Below are 21373 nucleotides of genomic sequence, written 5' to 3' on the forward strand. Positions count from 1 at the left end.
GAACGGATGAAACAGTGGTGGTGGGTCGACGAGTGGTTGTTTGCTGGCGGTTCAGGCGTGCGAGGGGGCTGCTAACGGGTGGTTGCTGGAAATGGAGTGGTCTGTTTGGTAATGGTGTTTGGGTGGTGGAGTTTGGACGTGAAGGAGTGGGGTTAGGGTTGCTGGGGGCGTGAGGATGGTGAACGACGATGGTGGGAGCTGGTTGCGACTGGTTTGGGTTTGCTTGGTGGTTGTGTTGTGACGGAGAGGAAGTGGGTGTTCGGACGAGATGGTGATGCGGGGAGGACGACGAGTGAAGCAGCGACGGGGACTGCCGGTGGTTGTAGGCGACGGGGAAGGCATCCGGGCTGGTGGTTTTGGGGCTGGTTATGGCGACGAGATGATAGGTTGACGATGGTAGTTTTGAGACGGAGAGGGTGGTTGGGTAACGCAGCGGCAGTTGCCGCTGCTTGACCTGGAATGAGGGGTGGTCGGTCCGGTGGGGGTTTAGCGTCGGGAAGGTGACGGGATGGGGGTGGTGCTTGGGTGGTTTTGCTGGTTTGGGTGAGGGTCCGTTAGGGTTTTTGTTTTCTTCAGTAGGGTTTCGTTGGTTTTTGGTGAGGAAGAAGGAACGTGCACAGTGCCTTTTCTTCTCAAAAACTCCTGTCTCCAAAATTTCAAATCCCCCCTTCAAAATGTTTTGTCCGTGTCTTTTGTAATGGGTTTGCCCAGAAAAATGAGCCCACGCGTGGTGGGGTTCGAGATTTGTGTCCCCCACGCGTGGTGGGGTTCCCCATGTGTCATGGACTCGGTTTATTATGGGCTAGGTCCGAATTAGGCCTAAAAGCGGGTAATTTGAACACGAATATTATTCTTTTGCCCGGACCCGATTAAGAATACAACGTTGTTCGACTAATCCTATGTAAGCAAAATAACTACAAAAAATAAGACTAATATTTAAACAAAACTATATATTTTTTAATATATTTTTCAAGATTTAAAATATCTACAAAGCATTAATAAAACTATTTTTTTGTAATTTTCGTTTTTAAATAAGGATAAAATATAAAGTAATATTTTTGTATTTTTAAGAAATTAAAATGACTACAAAACATTAATAGAACTATATTTTTTGGTTATTTCCGAAATTATATAAAGTACAAAAATAAAGTGCAATTTTTGTATTTTTTCAAGTTTATGAGAAATACATAAACTAAAATTTATATATATATTTTTTGTGATTTTTTCTTTTTGCAACGAAATAAAGTAAAAATAGTTAAAATGGCTATATTAGACCCAATTACATATTTATGCTAAAAAAAATGTGAAAATCCTCGGGGAGGGTCAAAAATCACGTGCTTACAATTGGTAGTAGCTAATACTTAATTTAAAAGAATAAGTCTAAGATGTCGGGTTCACTATATATTAAGGCTCAAATTATCCTTACTAATTACAAACCCATGTTGGATAAAACCAGGCATTTAAATCACTTAAAAGGTGTTTGGGCTAGCGATAGGCCCAATGTCATTTGGATTTTCGGAAGAGTCGCAACAAGGGGCAGGGCGTGATACCAAGCGCAACATTAAACAAGAATGGCCACACAGTACTTTAAAAAAAACCCTTTCACTATGTCAATTACAAAACTAATGAACTAAAGCCTGCCGGATATAATAAGGCTCCAAATTGGGCCCGGGGAGTGACAAGGTCGGAAACAAGCATGAAAGGCCCATTCCCTAGTAGGTTGACCCATATTGGCCCAAACCAAGCCCAATCCCCTTAAGAAATTCCAAAAAAAAAACATAAGACAAGAACTAACAAGCATCCTGAATTCAGATTTTACACCTGTTTACAAGCAATTGTAAAACGAATATGGATCCAAAGCCACTCTTTACCACATGCTAACTCTTACACTAACAGATTGCTCTAATAATGCTGAAGCTATATAATTCCAACAGTCAACTAACCCTGCTCAAATTGAACGACTAAGCTATACAGTTTCAAACAACCACCATTAACATGATATCCAAATTACCAACCTTAAATATGAAAGAAAAATACAGAAATCAACTACATGATCCAACCATGTGAATAGTTTATGAAACTGAATTAGTCTAAATCCTAACACCTGTGAAATTCTTCCTAAACCATTGCTCATTCAACAAATCCTATACTAATCTTATAAGCTAAAAGGAAATAAACTAAGAGTTGACATAGAAATTCCAGAAAAGCATATATAGAAAGAACTGAAAGTCCTTGATTCATTCACTGACATTCTCATTACAACTATATATATCACAATACTCCTGTACTTCAGCAGTTATCATAATTCGAGAAAATACCTAGAAAGCCAAAGGCAAAGTGATGAGAAAACACAGAAGTTCAGTGAAGAAAAGTAAGCAAAGCAGCAGCAACAACCAGCCAACAAACAGCTTCAGCTCATACTCAAACCTAGAAAACAGTTACTCAATGAACGCCTTTCAAAATTCTTCCTCAAGAAAAGAAAGCCAATTTTTAATGAAATAGTGCAGAGAACATTTTTGCAGTCTTTAGGGTCTGAGTCTGTGTGTAAAGAGTGAGGAAAAGACCTTATTTATATAACAGAAATCTCTTGTGTGCCTTCCCAGGCAAGGAGGTGGGATTTTCCCAAAATACCCCTCACATGATATCTTTTCTAACAAAAAATAGACAGCTGTCCATAATCTAGAAACTTCTAAATGCCTTATCTGAAATTCTCACTTTTCCACTTTCCAACTGACCTCCTAAGTTCTGTTACTAACCCTTTAAACCCCTTTTAAGTTCCTATGTACTCAATTGAGACCCCTGAAAGTTCTGACCATGTATGAACCAAACAAATAATTTTCAAACAAAACTATAGGCCAAACAAATCAAATGACGTTAATCTCTGAAATCTAAACAGGTTTAACATTAAAAGACACTCAGAAATAAACCCATATTTGAGCAATCAAAACTTCCCTTTAGCAAGAACAATGAACCTATTTGAGTTTTAAAACTCTGAAAAAATTAACATGTTAAACCAATTAAAATAAACCCCAAATTAAGAACTACTGATTCCGAAGGCAACAATGCAATATTTTTTACCATGAATTGATGACTAACATTGACGATTATTCATAGGAAAAACAAAATCTAACGGCTTGAAATTAAAACTAACTACTCCTTTTCATTTTTAGACATAAGAAACAGGAACAAACAAAACAAACAAAGAAAATAGAAGAAAAGGAGAAGAAGTTGAAGAGATGGGAAAATGAGGAAATAGACAGGGGGAGGGAAAACAAATACCTATTGCAACAAACGACCAATATTCGATAAAATTGCGCCGGTCTTTAAATTATGCATGAGGCCCGGTGAACTTTGAAATGGGCCAGAATTGGTACCAATCAATTGTTCTTGACAAGAGCAATCAAATGACACAAATTCTAACCCCAAATCAACCCTTAAACCCTTGAACTCAGAAGGGAAACAAGTTAGGGTTCCCCATTTCTTCTTGGAACCATATTCCAAATTGGAATAAATGAGTGTGGGCTTTTGTGAAGGTGATAGTAGTTTAGGATTCAGGGGAGTGTAAAAAGTGTGGGGTGTGATTTTGGGGTGGTTTGGTTGAATTAGGATTTTTTGGGGTCTAAGTTTAGATCTGAGATTCAATGCTAGGGTGGTGGGGAACTTTAGGGCGGTGCTAGGGTTTTAGGGTTAGAGACGAAAAGGGACTGAGGGGGTGTTTGGACTGGGGGGGATCCTGGTTCCGATACTTAAATACAAATGAATCCCTAGTTCCCAGCCATTGGATCGACTTAGATCGGCGGCTGGGATTGACCTATGGAAACGGGGTCGTTTTGATTCGAGAGGGGGCTGGGCTGAATCCGGGTATGGAGTTGGACTTGGAACGGGTTGGGGAGAATTGGTCCAGGAACTGTTTGGGTCTAAAGATTTGGGCCTCAACTAAACAACCCCTTCTTTTCAATATTCTTTTCTTTTCTTCTTTTTTTCTTTTTCTATTTTCCTATTTTAATTAATTAAAACATAAATTAAAATTCCTAAAAATAATTAATTTGGAAAAAAATAAGTTGTTCAACTACTTATGAAAGTTAATTACTCCTAAATTAAAAAAGATTACAAATTTAAAATTAAAAGGCTAAAACTGCAAAAGTAAGCCAATTTTTGCGATTTTCATTTTTAATAAAGCAACTAATTTACTAATTAACCTTAAAAATATAAAAAAGACCTAAATGCAATACATGGTATTTTTTGCTTTTTCATAATTTTTAACAAAAAAATAAACATGCACAGAAATGCAAACAATTAACACAAATATTCACAAAATCCTATAAAATTGTAAAAAATGGAAAAAAATTGTTTTTTTTTGTATTTATGGGAGTAATTCTCATTGGGCAAAAATCACGTGCTCATAGGGTCCACTCGCGAACGCAAAGGCCAAAATTCTGCAACACTCACAGCAGATTTTCTGCAATTTTCTCAACTTGAAATGATCCGTTTAACCACCCGAAACTCATCCGAGGCCCTCGGGAACTCAACCAAACATGCCAATATATCTCATAACATCATTTAAACTTGTTCAAACCTTCGGAACGCTCAAAACAACATCAAAACACCAAATTTGCATCTGATTCAAGCCTACGAATTCTAAAAACTTTCAAATTCCGCTTTCGATCAAAAAGTCTATCAAACCACATCCGAATGACCTGAAATTTTGCACACATATCCCAAATGATACAACAGACCTACTGCAACTCCCGGAATTCCATTCCGACCCCTATATCAAAATCACACCTACCAACCGGAAAACGCCAAAATTCCAATTTCGCCAATTCAAGCCTAAATCTACTCCGGACCTCCAAAATACATTTCGATCATAGTCTTAAGTCGCAAATCACCTCCCGAAGCTATCCGAATCAATGGAACTCACATCCGAGCCCTTTAACATATAAGTCAACATCTGATTGGCTTTTCCAACTTAAGCTTACTCAAAAGAGACTAAGTGTCTCAAACCTTACCAAAACCTCTCCGAACCCGAGCCAACCAACCCGTTAATACAAAATACAGCTGAACAAGGTAATAGAAAGTAGAAATGGGGGAAATGGAGTGGTAACTCATGAACTGACCGGTCGGGTCTTTACACATACTACACTTCTGCACCCTGCGTGTAGATTTTTTATACTGATGTTGCTGTGTATGACAGGAACTGGAATTGAAGACGTACCTGCATTCCGATCATTGTTGCCTTTTATTTTTGGTAGCTTTAGAATATTAATTTATTCATGTATATTTCAAACAAATGATGTATTTATTTCATATAATTCTTGTAAACTCTAAATCTTGAAAGCTCATGATTTGTACTACCAGTCCTTGGGAATTCTTTGTATAAAAGCACAGATGTATTATCATTACTTCTCTTAATGAATCTCATTGGAACTGGTTTATTGTTAATGGGCTTACCTAGTAGGTTGGGGTTAGGTGTCATCACGACTAGTTGGATTTTATGTCGTGACAAGTTGGTATCAGAGCTCTAGGTTCATAGGTTCTACAAGTCATAAGCAAATGTCTAGTAGAGTCTTGCAGATCGGTATGGTAATGTCCATACCTATGTTTGAGAGGCAACTGGGCATTTAGGATAAACTTCCCATTTTTCTTTCCTTATAGTGCGATATTGATTCAGCTTAAAGTGTATCTCTTTGAATTCCTTCCACTCACTTATATGTGTATTTGGGCATTCGATATCAGCTGTTCATCGACGACTTGTGATTCTATGGATGAGGTACGAGATGTATTTTCGGTGTTTTGGTGATGGGCTAGTGTGGAGGACTTGAGGCCAGGTTTTGACCGCATCTTAGGCTCGGTAGTTTCAGTTGTATAAGTTCATGCTTTTAGACTTATATGTCCGATAGTGTCCCCATGAGTGGGATTTGTGGCTCGATGAGTGGTTGGATGACTATATGATGAGTATGATGTGACTGCGGGATGTGTTCGGGTGGTTTGGATGTGACGGGAAGAGTTTTCTTGGGATGTGAAAATGACTATTGGATGCTTGATTTCTCTCTTAATGTGACATATAGTCTCAAGTTATGAGTGTATTGAAGGATCTTTCATGTGGTTTAATTGTGAACAAATTAGATTCTCAAGGCTTGTTGATGAGTTCGAACTCAGGATGATTAGGTGATGGCGTAGTAGTTGTGACTGTGAAAAGGTATAGAGAGATGTCAGTTTGAGTCTAAGTAGGTGGGTTATCATCTGCAGGGTAATATACGGATGTGTGATCCTTATAATGTTATGTGGAGGCTTTCTTTTCTACCAGTGGGTCATATTTATGTGATTTGAGTTTGGATCGGTTGTAATAGTTGACCTGGTTGTCACAAGGATGTATGCAATATTTGTAGATGATTTGAGGTACTAGATGGTTTGTGTTACGTGAGCTTATGAAGGATTTAGTTGAATCTCACTATGGTATAATGGCAGTAATGGGGTGTAAGTTATCATATGTTTTATTCCATGGCTTTAGCCAAGTGGGGGTGTCTGCTATCGATGATTCAATTGCACGATTATGTGTTGTATTGGTTTTGGTCTGAGGCATACTTGTGGATCAGTTATGGCTTGCAGAAGCTGGTTTTGAGGATGACTTAAGCAAAGAAATTTTTGGATGCATGATGTATTGCACTTTATGGGTATATGGGAATCATGAAATGATTGAGTTGTTATTTGTGAAGGATATAATGTGTATTGAGTAAGAATTTTTCCGGTTGCTTAGAGGGGTGGATTACTTCTTTGGGTGTCATCGTGCTAATGGAGCATATGTCGTTTAGCCCATTTGGGCAGTGCAATTGAGATTTGAGCAGAGTGGATAACTCTCAAGAAGGTTCTAATGGGTTCAAGATTTATATGTAGCAATTGAAATTTTTTTGGATTTGTATATGGCTAGAATCTGAGATTTGCTTTGGATGGTGTCGGGACTCGTGGTATTTCTGTATCACTATGGATTCTACCTTTCAGAGCGGGTGTCTTAGTTGTGGTACTTTTGGAGTGCTTAAGAGGGAATACTACGACTTACAGGCTTTAGGGCGGTATGGTTTTATGCTAGGATCTCTTGTGGTGAACTTTGGGTAAGGATCTTGGTGTTATGGCAAGGAGAAGTGTCAACTTGAGGGTAATTTGGAAGGAACTCGGAGAAAATAGGATAACTTGGTAGTAGGTTGGATCAGTATAGTAATGTATATGATCGGTCCTTTAGGTACTTATGATGTGGTAAGTCTCTATAGGTGTTTTGTTGCAATACTCTTTGGTTTGGCAACTTGCATGGCTTGGTGGAGTTAGAAAGATTTAGTTCTGATGGTTTGGTTATGTGCAAATGGGTTTCAGAGAGTTCTTGATGGTTTTTACTACGGTTTGAGATGGATATTTCCTACAGGCGTGAGGTGTATGTTATGTATTGTGATTTCCTCTTAGATAAGATCAAATGGAAGGTTTTCGACTGATCGAGTATGTATTATGCTTGTGTTTTAGAGTTGGTTATGAGATTCTCGTACTTTCCATTTGATGGCATGATAGATGCAGTATGTTATGTAGGATTGAGATTTGCAGGTGCAAGGTCACGGTTCAGTTTTGAAGGGAAGGTCATGAATTCTTAGGCAACATGGACGGTTTCAAATTACTAGATGAATGATGTTACTACCTGGTACTGCCTGAGAAGAGTGTACATTCGGAAGGCGCACTAAATTTTTACTTACGGATGCTTCATTGGTATTATGGTACTCGTCTGGTTGATCGACTGCTAATATTTAGATTTTTCTATGTGGCATGAAAGATTTATGGAACTACTTCTTGTGGGATGATCGTACATGAGACAGGTGTTTGACATTCGAGTACTAGAGTTGGGATCAGCTATGGTGATTCATGTGTTCTATGAATTTGGAGACTGGGAGTTCCCAGAAGTAGATTGTTTCGTGGTTGTATACTATGAAGATGTGGCCAAAGCTAGCTAGATGATAGTATGTGTTATAGTTAGGTCATTGTGGACTTTTGAAGGGTTATTTATCTATTTGTAGATGACCAGGGTCGATTTGGGGTCTCATTTGGTAGACCTAATGAGGATGTGTATCCTACACTAGGTCGGATTTGTTGATTCGGCACCGCTATTGCAGAAAGGTGTGTCATTTGATTAGGATTGATCTTATGTGTATCTGATGTGTTCTATGTGTTACTCTTCGATGCTACGAGAGATTGTGATTTGTTGGTTATATGCACACACGATGTGGTTATATTTGGTCCTTGTAATGGAACTTGAGCGAGATGGTTATTGGGGTATTGAATGGTTAATTGCGCCTTGGTTATGTCCTTTCTGGGCTGAAAGTGCTATTCGCTTCTCCATGGTTATGGTCATGCACTTGTGTACTTGATGTCGAATTGTGTGTGGTTGTTGATTTTGAGCATTGTGGCTTGAGGTATTTCATATGACCAGTGTTGGATAGGGTCACATATTGCAGCGGAGTTATGTTGGGACATGATCCTTGGGGATTGATTCGTGTGTCTTAGTTCTACCATGTGTGATGGGTTTATAGCAATGCGTTGGTGGTGGTACTTGTTGAACTTGCGGGATGATTCTCTCGTTTGAGTCATTTTCCATGTTTGAGTACATTTGAATTGTTGCATATTGGTGCATGGATTGTACAGTTTGTGATTCTAGGTAGTATTAGCTTGGCATGTCAGTAGAGTAGCTTGTACTTGATGCGATGGAGTCATTGGACCTAGAATGGATACTATAGGATTTGATTGCAGTATATTTGGAATAATATCGAAAGTCGGCTTAGGATTTGGCTTTGGTTCTGATTAGGCGAGAGAGTTCCATGACTTGTTAATCTGATGAGTGGTTATGAGTTTCTTCGTGTTTCTTTCATCATTTGCATTGTACGAAGGTTTTAAATAAGGTTTTGTTTGATAAAAGGTTTATTACCGGTATTGGTTTATTTTTAGCAGCTACTGTGGTCAGAAGTCATTGTTGTGAGCATTTGAATTATGTGCTATATCATGTGATTACATCTTGGATTATGGTTATGGCTTGATACAGCTTGTTCAGACTTATTCGGTATGTAGATGCGAGATTCGGGTCTTGTAATGAACTCCAGATGTTGGAAATTGGGTTCCAAGGTTCATGGCCCAAGGTTGAATTAAGGATCTTTAGTTAGGTTGTGTCTTCAGGCTTATATGGATTAAGGTGATGTGGGATCACCCCTGGGTAAGTGCATGGTAAGGTTACATGGTGATTTGATGGCTTTGGAATGACTCTTGGCATGTTCGAGGACGAACGTGTGTTTAAGTAGGTGGAGAATATAACGACCTAGCCGATCGGTTTGAGCATTTGTACTTTTCTCGATAGTTTGGGGGCATGAGTATCTTCGTATGATGTATTATGACTTGTATGAATCCTCGGTTTTGGTTTTTAGGTGATCAGAAATTTGATTTGAAAGAATGAATTCCATGTTTGAAGCTTTAAGTTGGAAGAGTTGACCAAGTTTGACTTTTTAGTATTTAACCTTGACTTGAAGTTTTGATGGTTCCGTTATATCCGTATAGTGATTTTAGACTTGGGAATATACTTGGATTTGCATTTTGATATTTCTAGGAGGTTCCGGCACAAATTGGCGAAAGTTAGAAATTCGATGGTTTGGAAAGTTTATAAGTTTGACCGAGAGTTGACTTTAAGGTTATAGGATTCAGATTGTGATTCCGGGAGTTGGAATAGCTTCTCTATGTCATTGGGACTTGTGTGCAAAATTTGAGTTCATTCCGAGTTGATTTGATATATTTCGGTACGAGTTTTGGAAGTTGAAAGATTTAAAGCTCGTTATATTTGATTTGAGGTGCGACTTATCATTTTGATGTTGTTATAAGTGATTTGAGGCCTCAAGTAGGTCTGTGTTAGGTTATGGGACTTGTTGGTATGTTCGAACGGAGTCCCGAGGGGCTCGAGCGTGTTTCAGATTGATTTCAAGCAATTTTTCTTCATGTTTTCACTGCTGGTTGCTACTGATTTCTGGTGTTTCAAACCTCCTTCGCAATCGCGGAAATTTGGCCGTGATTGCGTAGTGTATTAGAGGAGATGGTATTCTTACTTCATCACATTCACTAATGTGATGTCACATTCGCGTACCTTTGGAGGCTTAAGCATCGTGTTCGCATGGGTCAGCCCATGTTCACATAGAGTTGAGTGTAGAAGTTGGGGGGCGGAGGATTTTCTTCTTTGCGTTCGCATTGGTCCTGTCGCGATCGCGTAGTGCATGTGCATGTAGTCATCACGTTCGCATGTGATTTTTCGTGAATGCGTAGGGTATATTTGGAGGGCTGCTAAGTTTGTTCTTCGCGATCGCAAAGAATGTCCCGCGATCGTGTAGGGTATTTCTTCCCCGTGATTATAAGTACTCTAATTTTGGGGGTTTCAGCCATTTTAACATATTTGGAGCTATGGAGCTCGGATTGAAATAATTTTTGAGGCGATATTTACCATGTGGATTGGGCTAAATGTTTTGTACTCGATTTTGATTATATTTCATGAATCTATCCTCGTATTTGGCATTTGGTTGATGATTTAAAAGAGAAATTGGGAGTTTTTGTCTAAAGTTTCATAGAGTGAATTTTTGAGTTTTGAACATCGAGCCGGAGTCGAATTTGAGTGAAACTAGTATGGTTGGACTCATAATCGAATGGGTTTTTGAATTTTGTGTTTTGTCGGGTTCTGAGATGCGGGGCCAGGTTTCAATTTTTGGTTGACTTTGGGATTTTAATTAAAGATTCCACTTTTATCAATTGGGTTTTTTTCTTAGGCGTTATTTTATGTATTTTATTTGCTTTTGACTAGTTTCGATCCATTCAGAGATTGGTGCGCGCGAGATAGCATTTTTGGAGCATCGCGTGGCTTGCGCGATATTGGATTTACCTTGTTCGAGGTACGTAATACTTCTAAACTTGATCCTGAGGGTATGAACCCCTGAATATACATGTTATGTGTTGGTGTTGAGGTGCACATGCTAGGTGACGGGCGTGTGGGCGTGCACCGTGTGAATATAACTCGGTTATTTCTATGGTACTGTGTAGCTACCTAATCCTATTTTTATCCTTGAAATCTCTACGCGCAAGAGTAATTGAGTTGTGATCCATGTTAGAAACTATGTTTACGCCATATGCTTATTCTGTTGGGACCTACTGAGGTCATGTCTGCTGTTGCGTTATTTGCGTAAATTGCAGTTACAAACTCAGTCATTCTTATTCATTAGTATATCATATCTGAGTCTCTATTGCTATTTATAGATACATCATATAATAATTTTGGGCTAATTTTCATGACATTTTGAGTTCGAGAGACTAAAGAGATTGATGACTGAGTGAGGCCGAGAGCCTAATTATGAGGATGTTTATAGGATCAGGCTTTACGCCATAGAAGGATTTATTGATTCATGCTATAATTGGCTTATTGTAGATCTTGGGATAGATGTTCTCCTTCGGAGTCTACACACCCTCAGTGAGTGCAGGTACCTACTGAGTGCGAGTGCCGATTGATTGGGAGGACTGAATGACTGTAAGGACTGAGTGACTGGGAGGACTAAGTGAATTGATACTCTGAGACTATGCATTTGGTTTTATCATTGTATTGCATTACATTCGACAGACACACTTGTCATGAATGACTTCATATACACATTGACCTGTAGACATCGAGATGTACTTTCCTCATGTCATTTGATAATGAAACATCTTACCTGTTGTTGAATGGTTTTTGGAAAAATTACAGTTTTTCCGATTTACTCATATTTGGTGATTGCAGTAAAATATTTGGATTTTCACTGTTATACTTGAAAAGCATGCCTATTTTTCGGAACTATGAACGAGCTGCGTATTATATCTCTGAGTTATTTCTTTTATCACTTTTAATATATTATTATGCACTGTTATTGGCTATTGGTATTGGACTCCGACCTTTGCCTCAGGTCGTCACTCCTTTCAACGTAAGGTTAGATTTGTTACTTATTAAGTACATGGGACAGTTGTACTCATACTACACCTCTGCACCGGGCGCGCAGATTTTTGATGTTGATGATGTTGTATATGGTGGGAGCTGGCATTGAAGACGTACCTGCATTCCGATCATTGTTGCCTTATGTTCTTGGTAGCTTTATAATTATTAATATGTTCATGTATATTTCAAACAGATGATGTATTTATTTCATACCAGCCTTGTAAAGTCTAAATCTTAGAAGCTCATAATTTGTAGTACCAGTCATTAGGAATTCTTTCTATAATGGCATAGTTGTATTATCATTACTTTTCTAATGAATCTCATTGGAATTAGTTTACTGTTAATTGGCTTTCCTAGCGAGTTGGGGTTAGGTGTCATCACGACTAGTTGGATTTTGGGTCGTGACAAAGAACTCCACAACTCAACAAAACACAACTCCTAAAATCCGGTGATACCAAGTCACAAGATCTGCAAGAGTGTACTGAATATCCCTATACAACAGTAGCTATTATAAGGGAAACTAGATAGAGGGTGACTACGAGGCCTGCGGACGCCGACAAGTATACCTTGAAGTCTCCAAATCCAAGCTCGACTTGCTGGTGCCTAGGCTGATAAGAGGTACCTGGATCTACACAAAAAGATGTGAAGAAGCATAGCATGAGTACACCACAATGATACCCAATAAGTGCCAAGGCTAACCTCGGTATAGTATTGACGAGTTCAGGTAAAGACCCAACTAGAATAAATAAGAAAACTGAATAGGTATATGATAGTGTGATAATCATAAACAATCGAATTGAAACAATGAAGAAGTGTACCAAGACTAGCTAACTGAACTAAGGCAATTAAGGCATTATGAAAGAAAACAAGAAATAATATGTCAAAGAAACAAAGCAACCAAACACAAGTAATGTAATAGAAAAGTATCAACAAGGATCGCTACCGAGGTATCACCTCATAGTCTCATATCACAAACAAATCACAATCTTTTCTTATATCACCGCGGGAGCCTTGTATGTAGTTTTGAAAATTATTTTTCCATAATAGCTACCCACTTTTCAGCCCATTTTATCATACCTCGTGGCTTCAAGCAGTTCCCCTACTAGCTACACGCATATCAAACCCACCTTATCTCACTGCATGCATTTCAACCCCAAATCCTTATACCATCACATGAGTATCAATATCCAAATGTATCACAAATAGCACCTAAAGTTTCCAATGTCACAACTTGTCAAAGAAGCCAACAATAATAGTGTTTTCATAATAAATAGACCATGGCTCAACCACAATATGCACAAGAGTCTCAACAATAGCAACCGAAAATAAATAACTCAAGAAGAACGGTGTTTCAGCAAATTTTAAAACTTTACCTCAATATGAATCACGACCTTTATAACTTCAACACCAAATTCAACATAAAGAATATTCCAGGAAATAACAACTTCAAGTAAAGGAACTCAACGGCTAACAATGAATAAGAAATGGAGAGAGCAATAACTTCAACTAAACATGTAAAGACAATTAGCAAGTACGAGATAAGACTAGTATTAATGATGTCAAGTAAAGCATGTAAAGATAGACTAATGTTGATGAATATAACATATTATGGCAACTCAATTAAAGGCATGAAAGGAATCTACATAGCTAAACCTGGTCAATTACCATATTTAGCTCGTATACACTCGTCACCTTGCGTACACGGTTTTCACATATCACAATTAACACAAAATAACACCAATCCTAAGGGGTAAATTCCCCACACAAAGTTAAGCAAGACTTGCCTCAAAACACGCTAACTCAATCCACTAGTAAACTTTTTCCGCTATTATCCAACTCCGAACGACTTGAATCTAACCAAAACAACTTCATACCATAAATACAAACTATAGGAAGCTATTCCGAACAATAAAGTTGCAATCTTTAAAGAGAAAAAAAGTCAACCACGGACCCGTATCTCGAAACCTAACCAAACTTATAAAATCCGCATACCCATTCAATAACGAGTCCAACCATTCAAGAATTACTCAAATCATAAAATCCGCATAGTCTAAGAAGTTTCACAATTTTCTCCCAAATTTTTCAACTCAAATCACTAATTAAATAACAAAAATAATAATGGATTCATGTATAATTGCCAAATCTGAGTTAGAATCACTTAGCTTGATGATTTCCTAGAAAATCCCTCGAAACATCGCCACAAACCGAGCTCTCTAGGTCCAAAAGATGATAATGAGATAAAACCCTCGTCTTTAGCTTTTTCTGGCCAACGATTTTCGCTTCTGCGGGCATAGAGTCACACTTGCGACGCTGCACCTACGAAAAATTCCATCGTAGGTGCGGTTCCCACTAACATTAGGAAATTCCACTTCTGCGGACAAAATGCTCGTACTTGCGAGCCCACTTCTGCGAAGACAAGACCGCACCTGTGGTCCTACAAGGTCTTTCAAATTCCGCTTATGCGGAAGAAAAGAGAAGCTCGTGCCTACGGAAGCGCGTCTGCGCCCTGGCATCTGCGCCTGTGAACCCAGGTCTAGGCTGGCCTCCTCCGCTTCTGCGATGACTATGCGCACCTGCGGCCAAACCCTCCGTAGGTGCGATGACACCAGAACAACAACACTTCAACAAAACACTAAGTCCAAAAATGATCCGATTTCAATTTGATTCTCATTCCGAGCCTTCGGGACCTCGTCCGAATATATCAATAAGTTCCAAAAAACATAACGGACCTACTTAAAGCCTAAAATCACATCATACAACATCGATTCTATGTACCCAATTCAAGTTTATTGAAACTACGAACATTCGACTTCTGAAACAAACGCCGAGTCATACCAAAACAACTTCGATTTACCTCAAATTTTGCAAAGAAGTCATAAATGACATGAAGGACCTATTCCAACTGACAGAACTGGAATCCGACCCCGATATCAATAAAGTCAACTCCCGCTCAAACTTCTCAACCTTCCAAACCTTCAACTTTCTAACTTTAGCTAATTCAAGCCGAAATGACCTACGGACCTCCAAATCACAATTCGGACATGCTCCTAAGTTCAAAATCACCATACAAAGCTATTGGAATCGTCAAAATTCTATTCCGGAGTCGCCTGCATAAAATTCCAACTACGGTCAACTCATTCAACTTAAGCCCCCAACTTAGGGACTATGTGTCCCTTTTCACTCCGAAACTCATCCGAAACCAAAATCAACTATCCCGGTAAGTCACATAACCATAATACAACATAGAGGAGGCAATAGCTAGGGGATTAGGGCTAAAATATTCAAAGCGATCGGCTGGGTCGTTGTAACAACTATTTAGGTTAATTCTTCTTTATCAAATAAAGTATTCCTGCATCAGTTAAAAATAATTTAAATCCAAACTTATATTCTATAAAGTCCTAGCAATCTGACTGATAATGAAGTTGTTTATAGGACTTATTATTATGACATGAATACATCAAGAAACCACAAATAGTATGATTCCAAAGGTTGTTAAGGTTTTTTTTAAAGTAGTACTTACTAATTGATAAGAAAGTCGTTTTTTTTTTCTAATTGCAGACACCCACATGGAACACTTGCTTTTGGTAAAAAGGAATATATGAAAATATATTGGTTATTTTTCCATACTATTTCGCAGGTTTAAATAACAAAATTTTAAGTTCTGTTACAGTTTGAATCATCTCAATTTATTTAATAATAGTGGTGTCTGAATTAGCATACGCACGTGGCTATTCCCATTTTTTGGGTTGTGTTAGTACAATGTTTCTTTAAGTGTAAATATTGAAATGATTTTATATTTTTTTTATCTGTATATGTTTGAAGCATCTAAATCTTATAAAGTTTAATAAGCTTTTCGTGATGGTGGGAAGTTGAATAAGTATCTAGGTCTTATGTTAGCGTTAGTAGATACTTAAGAGACTAGAGAATATTTAGTAAAATGGGAAAAGAAAAGAAAGATTTTTATCCACCGAGTTTCAAGTTATACGTCATCATTGACTTTCCGGGATTTCTCCATCATCAGAAAAAGAAAAAAGGAATAATAAAAGAAAGAAATGTATAATACCTGCTTTCATGAAACAATATTTCTGATTATGCCAATTCTTAAGAGAACATAACTTAATTATATATCCAAATATTGATGCTTGTATCAAATCAAATCTATTTGTATGGTTAGATAATAAATTAAGGTAATTAAATATATTAATTGACTATATTTACGTGATTAAACTATACGTGAAAGATAACTGCCATATAACCTTCACTGATTTGATGTAAATATTAAAACATGTCCTAATATTCCGCGACAGCTCGAATATTACCAAAATTAAAAAATAACAAAAAAGAGAATATATGTAAAAGCAACGGTAAAAGGAAGTAGGAGTATTGAAACATGTCCAAATCTTCCACGACAACTCGAATATTACCAAAACTTGGAAATAGTAAAACAGAGAATCTATATATATATATATATAAGCAAGAAAGTTACCATATATAATTGACATTATGGTTAAGCCATGTGGCAAACTAATAAATGTCAATAGTATATGGTGACTTTATTCTATATTTGATTATTTTAGTTATATATATATATATATATATATATATATATATATATATATATATATATATATATATATATATATATATATATATATATATATTAAAGCAAGAAAGTTACCATATATAATTGACATTATGGTTAAGTCAAGTGACAAACTAATAAATGTCAATAGTATATGGTGACTTTATTCTATATTTGATTATTTTAGTTAAATACATATATATATATATGAATTAAAAGATAATTTTGAATTTATATATAAAGTTCTAAAATTCGAATTTAAATTAAAAATAAAATTTATCTTTTTTTATCATGTTATCATATGCAATTATGTTAGGAACTTTTGTTATTTTTTCTAATTATTTAAATACTACTTTGCCTCTAGCAAAAAAAAAAAAACTACCTCATATAACTATAAAACTCTTTCATATTTAAAATCCTATAAGTATAGTTCTTTGAAACACTGTAACTAGATTTGAATAAAACGAAATTCTTTTAAAATAAATTTAATATATAAGATACACGTCTATGTTTATCTAAATAACAAAAAAAAGTTTACAAAACCAAATAAAAGTTTACTTACATATATAATAAAGTAAACATACATTCTGGAGAAAGAAACATCACAAGATCAATCAACATTAAAAAAAAGTTATTTCTTTTTTCTTCTTGAAGAATATTTGTTTGATGAGTCAATTTGCATAAATGGACATCAAGCAAATAACAAAACTTTGGCTATACAATCGCTATCATTAATTTCAATTTAGCACATTCAAGGAATTGAAGAGTAGAAGTTGAAACCCCTTCATTTAGCTGTAGTCAGGCCAATATTGCAAGGATATAATATTTTTTTTGTTGAAGAATATTAGGTGTGAATCATTAGATTATGCAAAAGGTTTTTTTCAAACTCAACAAGAGAGAAATTGATTTCTAATTGATAGTTTCTATAACGACTTTTAAGTGTAACAAAGAGTATATAAAAAGAAAAAATTGGTATGAAGTGAATTTGTTTTTAAATGTAAACAAATTATTTCGAAAAAACTCTTTACTTTTTTTAATTCAAAGATAATAAAAAGATAAGGTATTTTTGAACATTAGTAGAGAGTTTTATAATTATTTATAATAGGAGTTATATCATGGATAAACTAAAAAAACCGAAATCTTATGGAATATTTACATAATATCCGGCCATATTTATTGTTTACTTTTTATAGCTAATATAAGTAGATATATACCGATAACACACGATTATACACATATTATATATGGATTATATATAAATTACACATCATTCAATTTTTTAATTTAAGTGGTCGGGTGAGCACATATTTAGGCTGATTAGATAAAACCAAAGAAAAATATGAAACAATTTCAACCAAAGAGCAAAAATATAATTAAAGTTCATATGTAGATAATATTTTATTAAAACTCATCCTTTTATAGTGAAATAAATTAATTTCTTGTAACAAAAAATATAATGACATAAAAAATAAGATAAAAAATAAATATTGAAAAAAAAATGTTAGAATGATCTAAAAACGAGAAATAAAAGATGAAAACAAATTTCTTCTTATGTTTCATCTTTGTTGAATATAAAAAATTTGAAAGTTAATCTCATCGATTTCAAATATTTGTTTTTCAACTCAAATACATAGATTATAAGATAAGGATATCTTAGAATATTTTTTTAATTTACATTATATATCATTTTAAAAATTACTATTACTAACAAACTAATATGATATTCGAATTTGAATTGGAATGCAATTTGAGTGGTTTGCATTGAGGTTAAGCCAACTATGGTATCGAAAAATAAACTACTTGACAATTTTAAGACAACATATGCAATATTTTATGATAATATTCAACTAATTTAACAATTAATGATTCAAAGAACGAAATTTTGTATATATAGGGTATTAAAAATTTAAATTCTGGGGCTAGAGATATCGATAAACTTAAAGTGGAGTCATACTGAAATAAATCCGGCCAAAAAATCATTTAAATTTTAGATAGATAATTAAAGTAAATTTTAAACTAATGATAATATCTTCACTTGTATCATTATAAAGATAATAATTATTATAATATATATGAAGTTTTAGAAATTGAAAATTCAAAATAGAAATATTTTTTGAAAGATAAAATCATACCAAATAAGAGTTCAAATCGTAGTATAAGAGTCACGTCGTAATCAAAGATCGTTTATATCATGTCAACCTTTGTGCTTTGCCATAAATATGACTTATTATTTCATTTTGTGGTTATTTTTAGGTTCCAATGACACCTATAAGAATAGTGCAAAAATAAAATTATCACTACGAGAATTGAGAAAATGTTAGTCTTTTTTCACGTAGTGTTTCTTAATTAATATCTGACGATTATCTATAATTATTTAGAAGGTTTAAATGTTACGGTTATTTACATATAATTCAAATAACTTAGATATTTAACATGGTTAATGTCAACTATCAAAATGGAGTAAAAAAAATTCACTAGCTAAAGAATTTTTTATATTTTTAGATAACCAACTAAAATGAGTTTTGAATTAAGAATAATATTTTCAATTACATTATTATAAAAATAATTATTATTGAAAAATATATTTTAGTAACTGAAATTTTAAGAAAGAAATATTTTTTAAGAGATATCAACACACCAAATAAGAGTTCAAGTAGTAGTAAAAGAGTTAAGTCTTATCCAAAGAGTCATTCATTGTCTCAACATTTGATTGTTTTGCCATAAATATGAGTTATTATTTTGCTTCCTGACTATTTTTAGGTTTCAATGACACCGGCAAGAATGATATTAAAAAAAAAGAAGAAATGGTTAATTTTTTTATGTAGTTAATATCCAATGATTATCTATATTTATTGAGAAAGTGTAAATTTTAAGATTACTAAAATACAATCCAAATAACTTAAATATTTGGCATAATTAATGTCCGCGCATCCGCGCGGGTACTAATACTAGTATACATAAAAACATGTCATAAACTTCACCGACAACTCGAAAAATTAGCAAAAATTAGAAATAGTAAAAAAGAGAGTAAAAATAAAAATATTGGTAAACTAAACTGGGATATTTATTCATTCATTTGTAAATTAAGGGATATTATTAAGAGAGTATCAAATACGAATAATCTTAGAATATCAAATCACTATTGGTCTGGGCCTGGGCCTAAAAGTTGACTCGACCGTCACAATATTGTAGAGGTAATTTTGAAATTCCTTTGAAAAATAGAGAGTACAGTCACCACTATAATTAAATATCTAAATTTACTTGCCTCATAACATGTGAACACTAAAGAAAATAAACTGGAATCATCTTTATAAACTACCAAAACTGAAAACCAAAGATGTTGGAAAAAATCTATAAATACTAGACTTATGCATTACAAAGTTCATATCATAGCAAACTTTAATAATAAATACAAGTTATATCATTATCATCCTTGAGAATGAGTACTAGGTTGATTAAAGGTCGCAAAAGTGTTTGTCTCGCGAAGATAGAAAATCAGAATAATCGACAAGTGACCTTCTCAAAACGCCGAAATGGTGTCTTCAAGAAAGCAAATGAGCTTGCTGCTATGACTGGTGCTGAAGTTGGCATCATCGTGTCTTCACCAGGTAACAAGCCTTACATTTTTTTGGTTATCTAGATATACATAATATATACTATCAATAATATAAAGTAAATGTACATGCATCATCATAGTTAAACATGCAAATTTAAAATTTTGAACATGATACTTAATCTCACGTAAAATTAAAGCATCATATATCCAAATAATTCCTAACACGGGGTACGTTATAATAGTAGATAAATCGATTTTTCTCCTCTTGCCATATTCTATATTACTGATTTCTCTCTTCTTACTCTATAGGTAGCAAGCCTTACTCTTTTGGTCATCCAAATATAAACGAAATCATGAACAAATATGTTGGGGAAGAAAGGCCTCTATCACCATCATCACCAGACATTGATGAAAAATATGTCCAGACGTTTCGAAAAGCCAATTCTAGAAAACTTAACGCGCAACTCAATACTCTACAAGACCAGCTGGATTTTGAGTTAAGCTTGAAAAACAAACTCAATCAGATGAATAAGAATGTGGAAAGCCAACAAGAGTGGTTCAGGGGTCCTATAGAGAAGATGAACTACACAAAGGCTTCAATATTGAAAGAGGAGTTGGAAGATCTTCTCTTGAAGGTGAAGAAATATGGTACTGAACGTGGGTATGGTTATGAAAATGGAAAATGGAAGGTTGAATAAAAGCATCTACTAGTTTTCTTTTATAATCGTTCTTGTTATTTATTTTTAAAGGTGAACTTTGGCGCAACCATAAAAGTTGTCGCCGTATAACTAGGATATCACAGGTTTAAACCAAAAAAATAATATGTTGGGTCTATAAAAGACCCTATATGGTTTGTCTCTTCTCCGGGCCGTATTCCTGCACATAGCGGGAGTATAGTACACGGACTGTTCTAGTTAATCATTTTCGTTTTTTTTGGTTGGGGGTATTATGTGATGTTTTGATGATATCTACTATGTATGCTCAATCAATGAAAACCTTATGTTTTATAAGTGTGATCTTTCTATCTTTTAAGAGGACATCCCGATCTAATTATAAGATGATATAATTAAACATTGATACAATTGAGCTTAAATACGTAATAATAAAAAAATTAATAAAAAATATTTTTTTTTTATGAGAAATGTGCGCGCTTCAGCATCCAATATTACACAACTGTGACGTTTGAGATTCGAGTTGCATTATATGTCCTGTATATTTTAAT

General features: G+C 35.1%; 1 protein-coding gene across 1 annotated transcript; it reads left to right on the forward strand.

Annotated features, from left to right (window-relative positions):
* Window positions 1–20034: 20034 nt before the first annotated feature.
* LOC104241688 (agamous-like MADS-box protein AGL62) lies at window positions 20035–20849 on the forward strand. The gene is made up of 2 exons (XM_009796630.1): window positions 20035–20203; window positions 20461–20849. The coding sequence occupies exons 1-2, from the start codon at window positions 20035–20037 to the stop codon at window positions 20847–20849; spliced, it is 558 nt and encodes a 185-aa protein (XP_009794932.1).
* The last annotated feature ends 524 nt before the right edge of the window (window positions 20850–21373 follow it).

Source organism: Nicotiana sylvestris, chromosome 12 (genome assembly GCF_000393655.2).
Source record: "Nicotiana sylvestris chromosome 12, ASM39365v2, whole genome shotgun sequence".
NCBI lineage: Eukaryota > Viridiplantae > Streptophyta > Magnoliopsida > Solanales > Solanaceae > Nicotiana > Nicotiana sylvestris.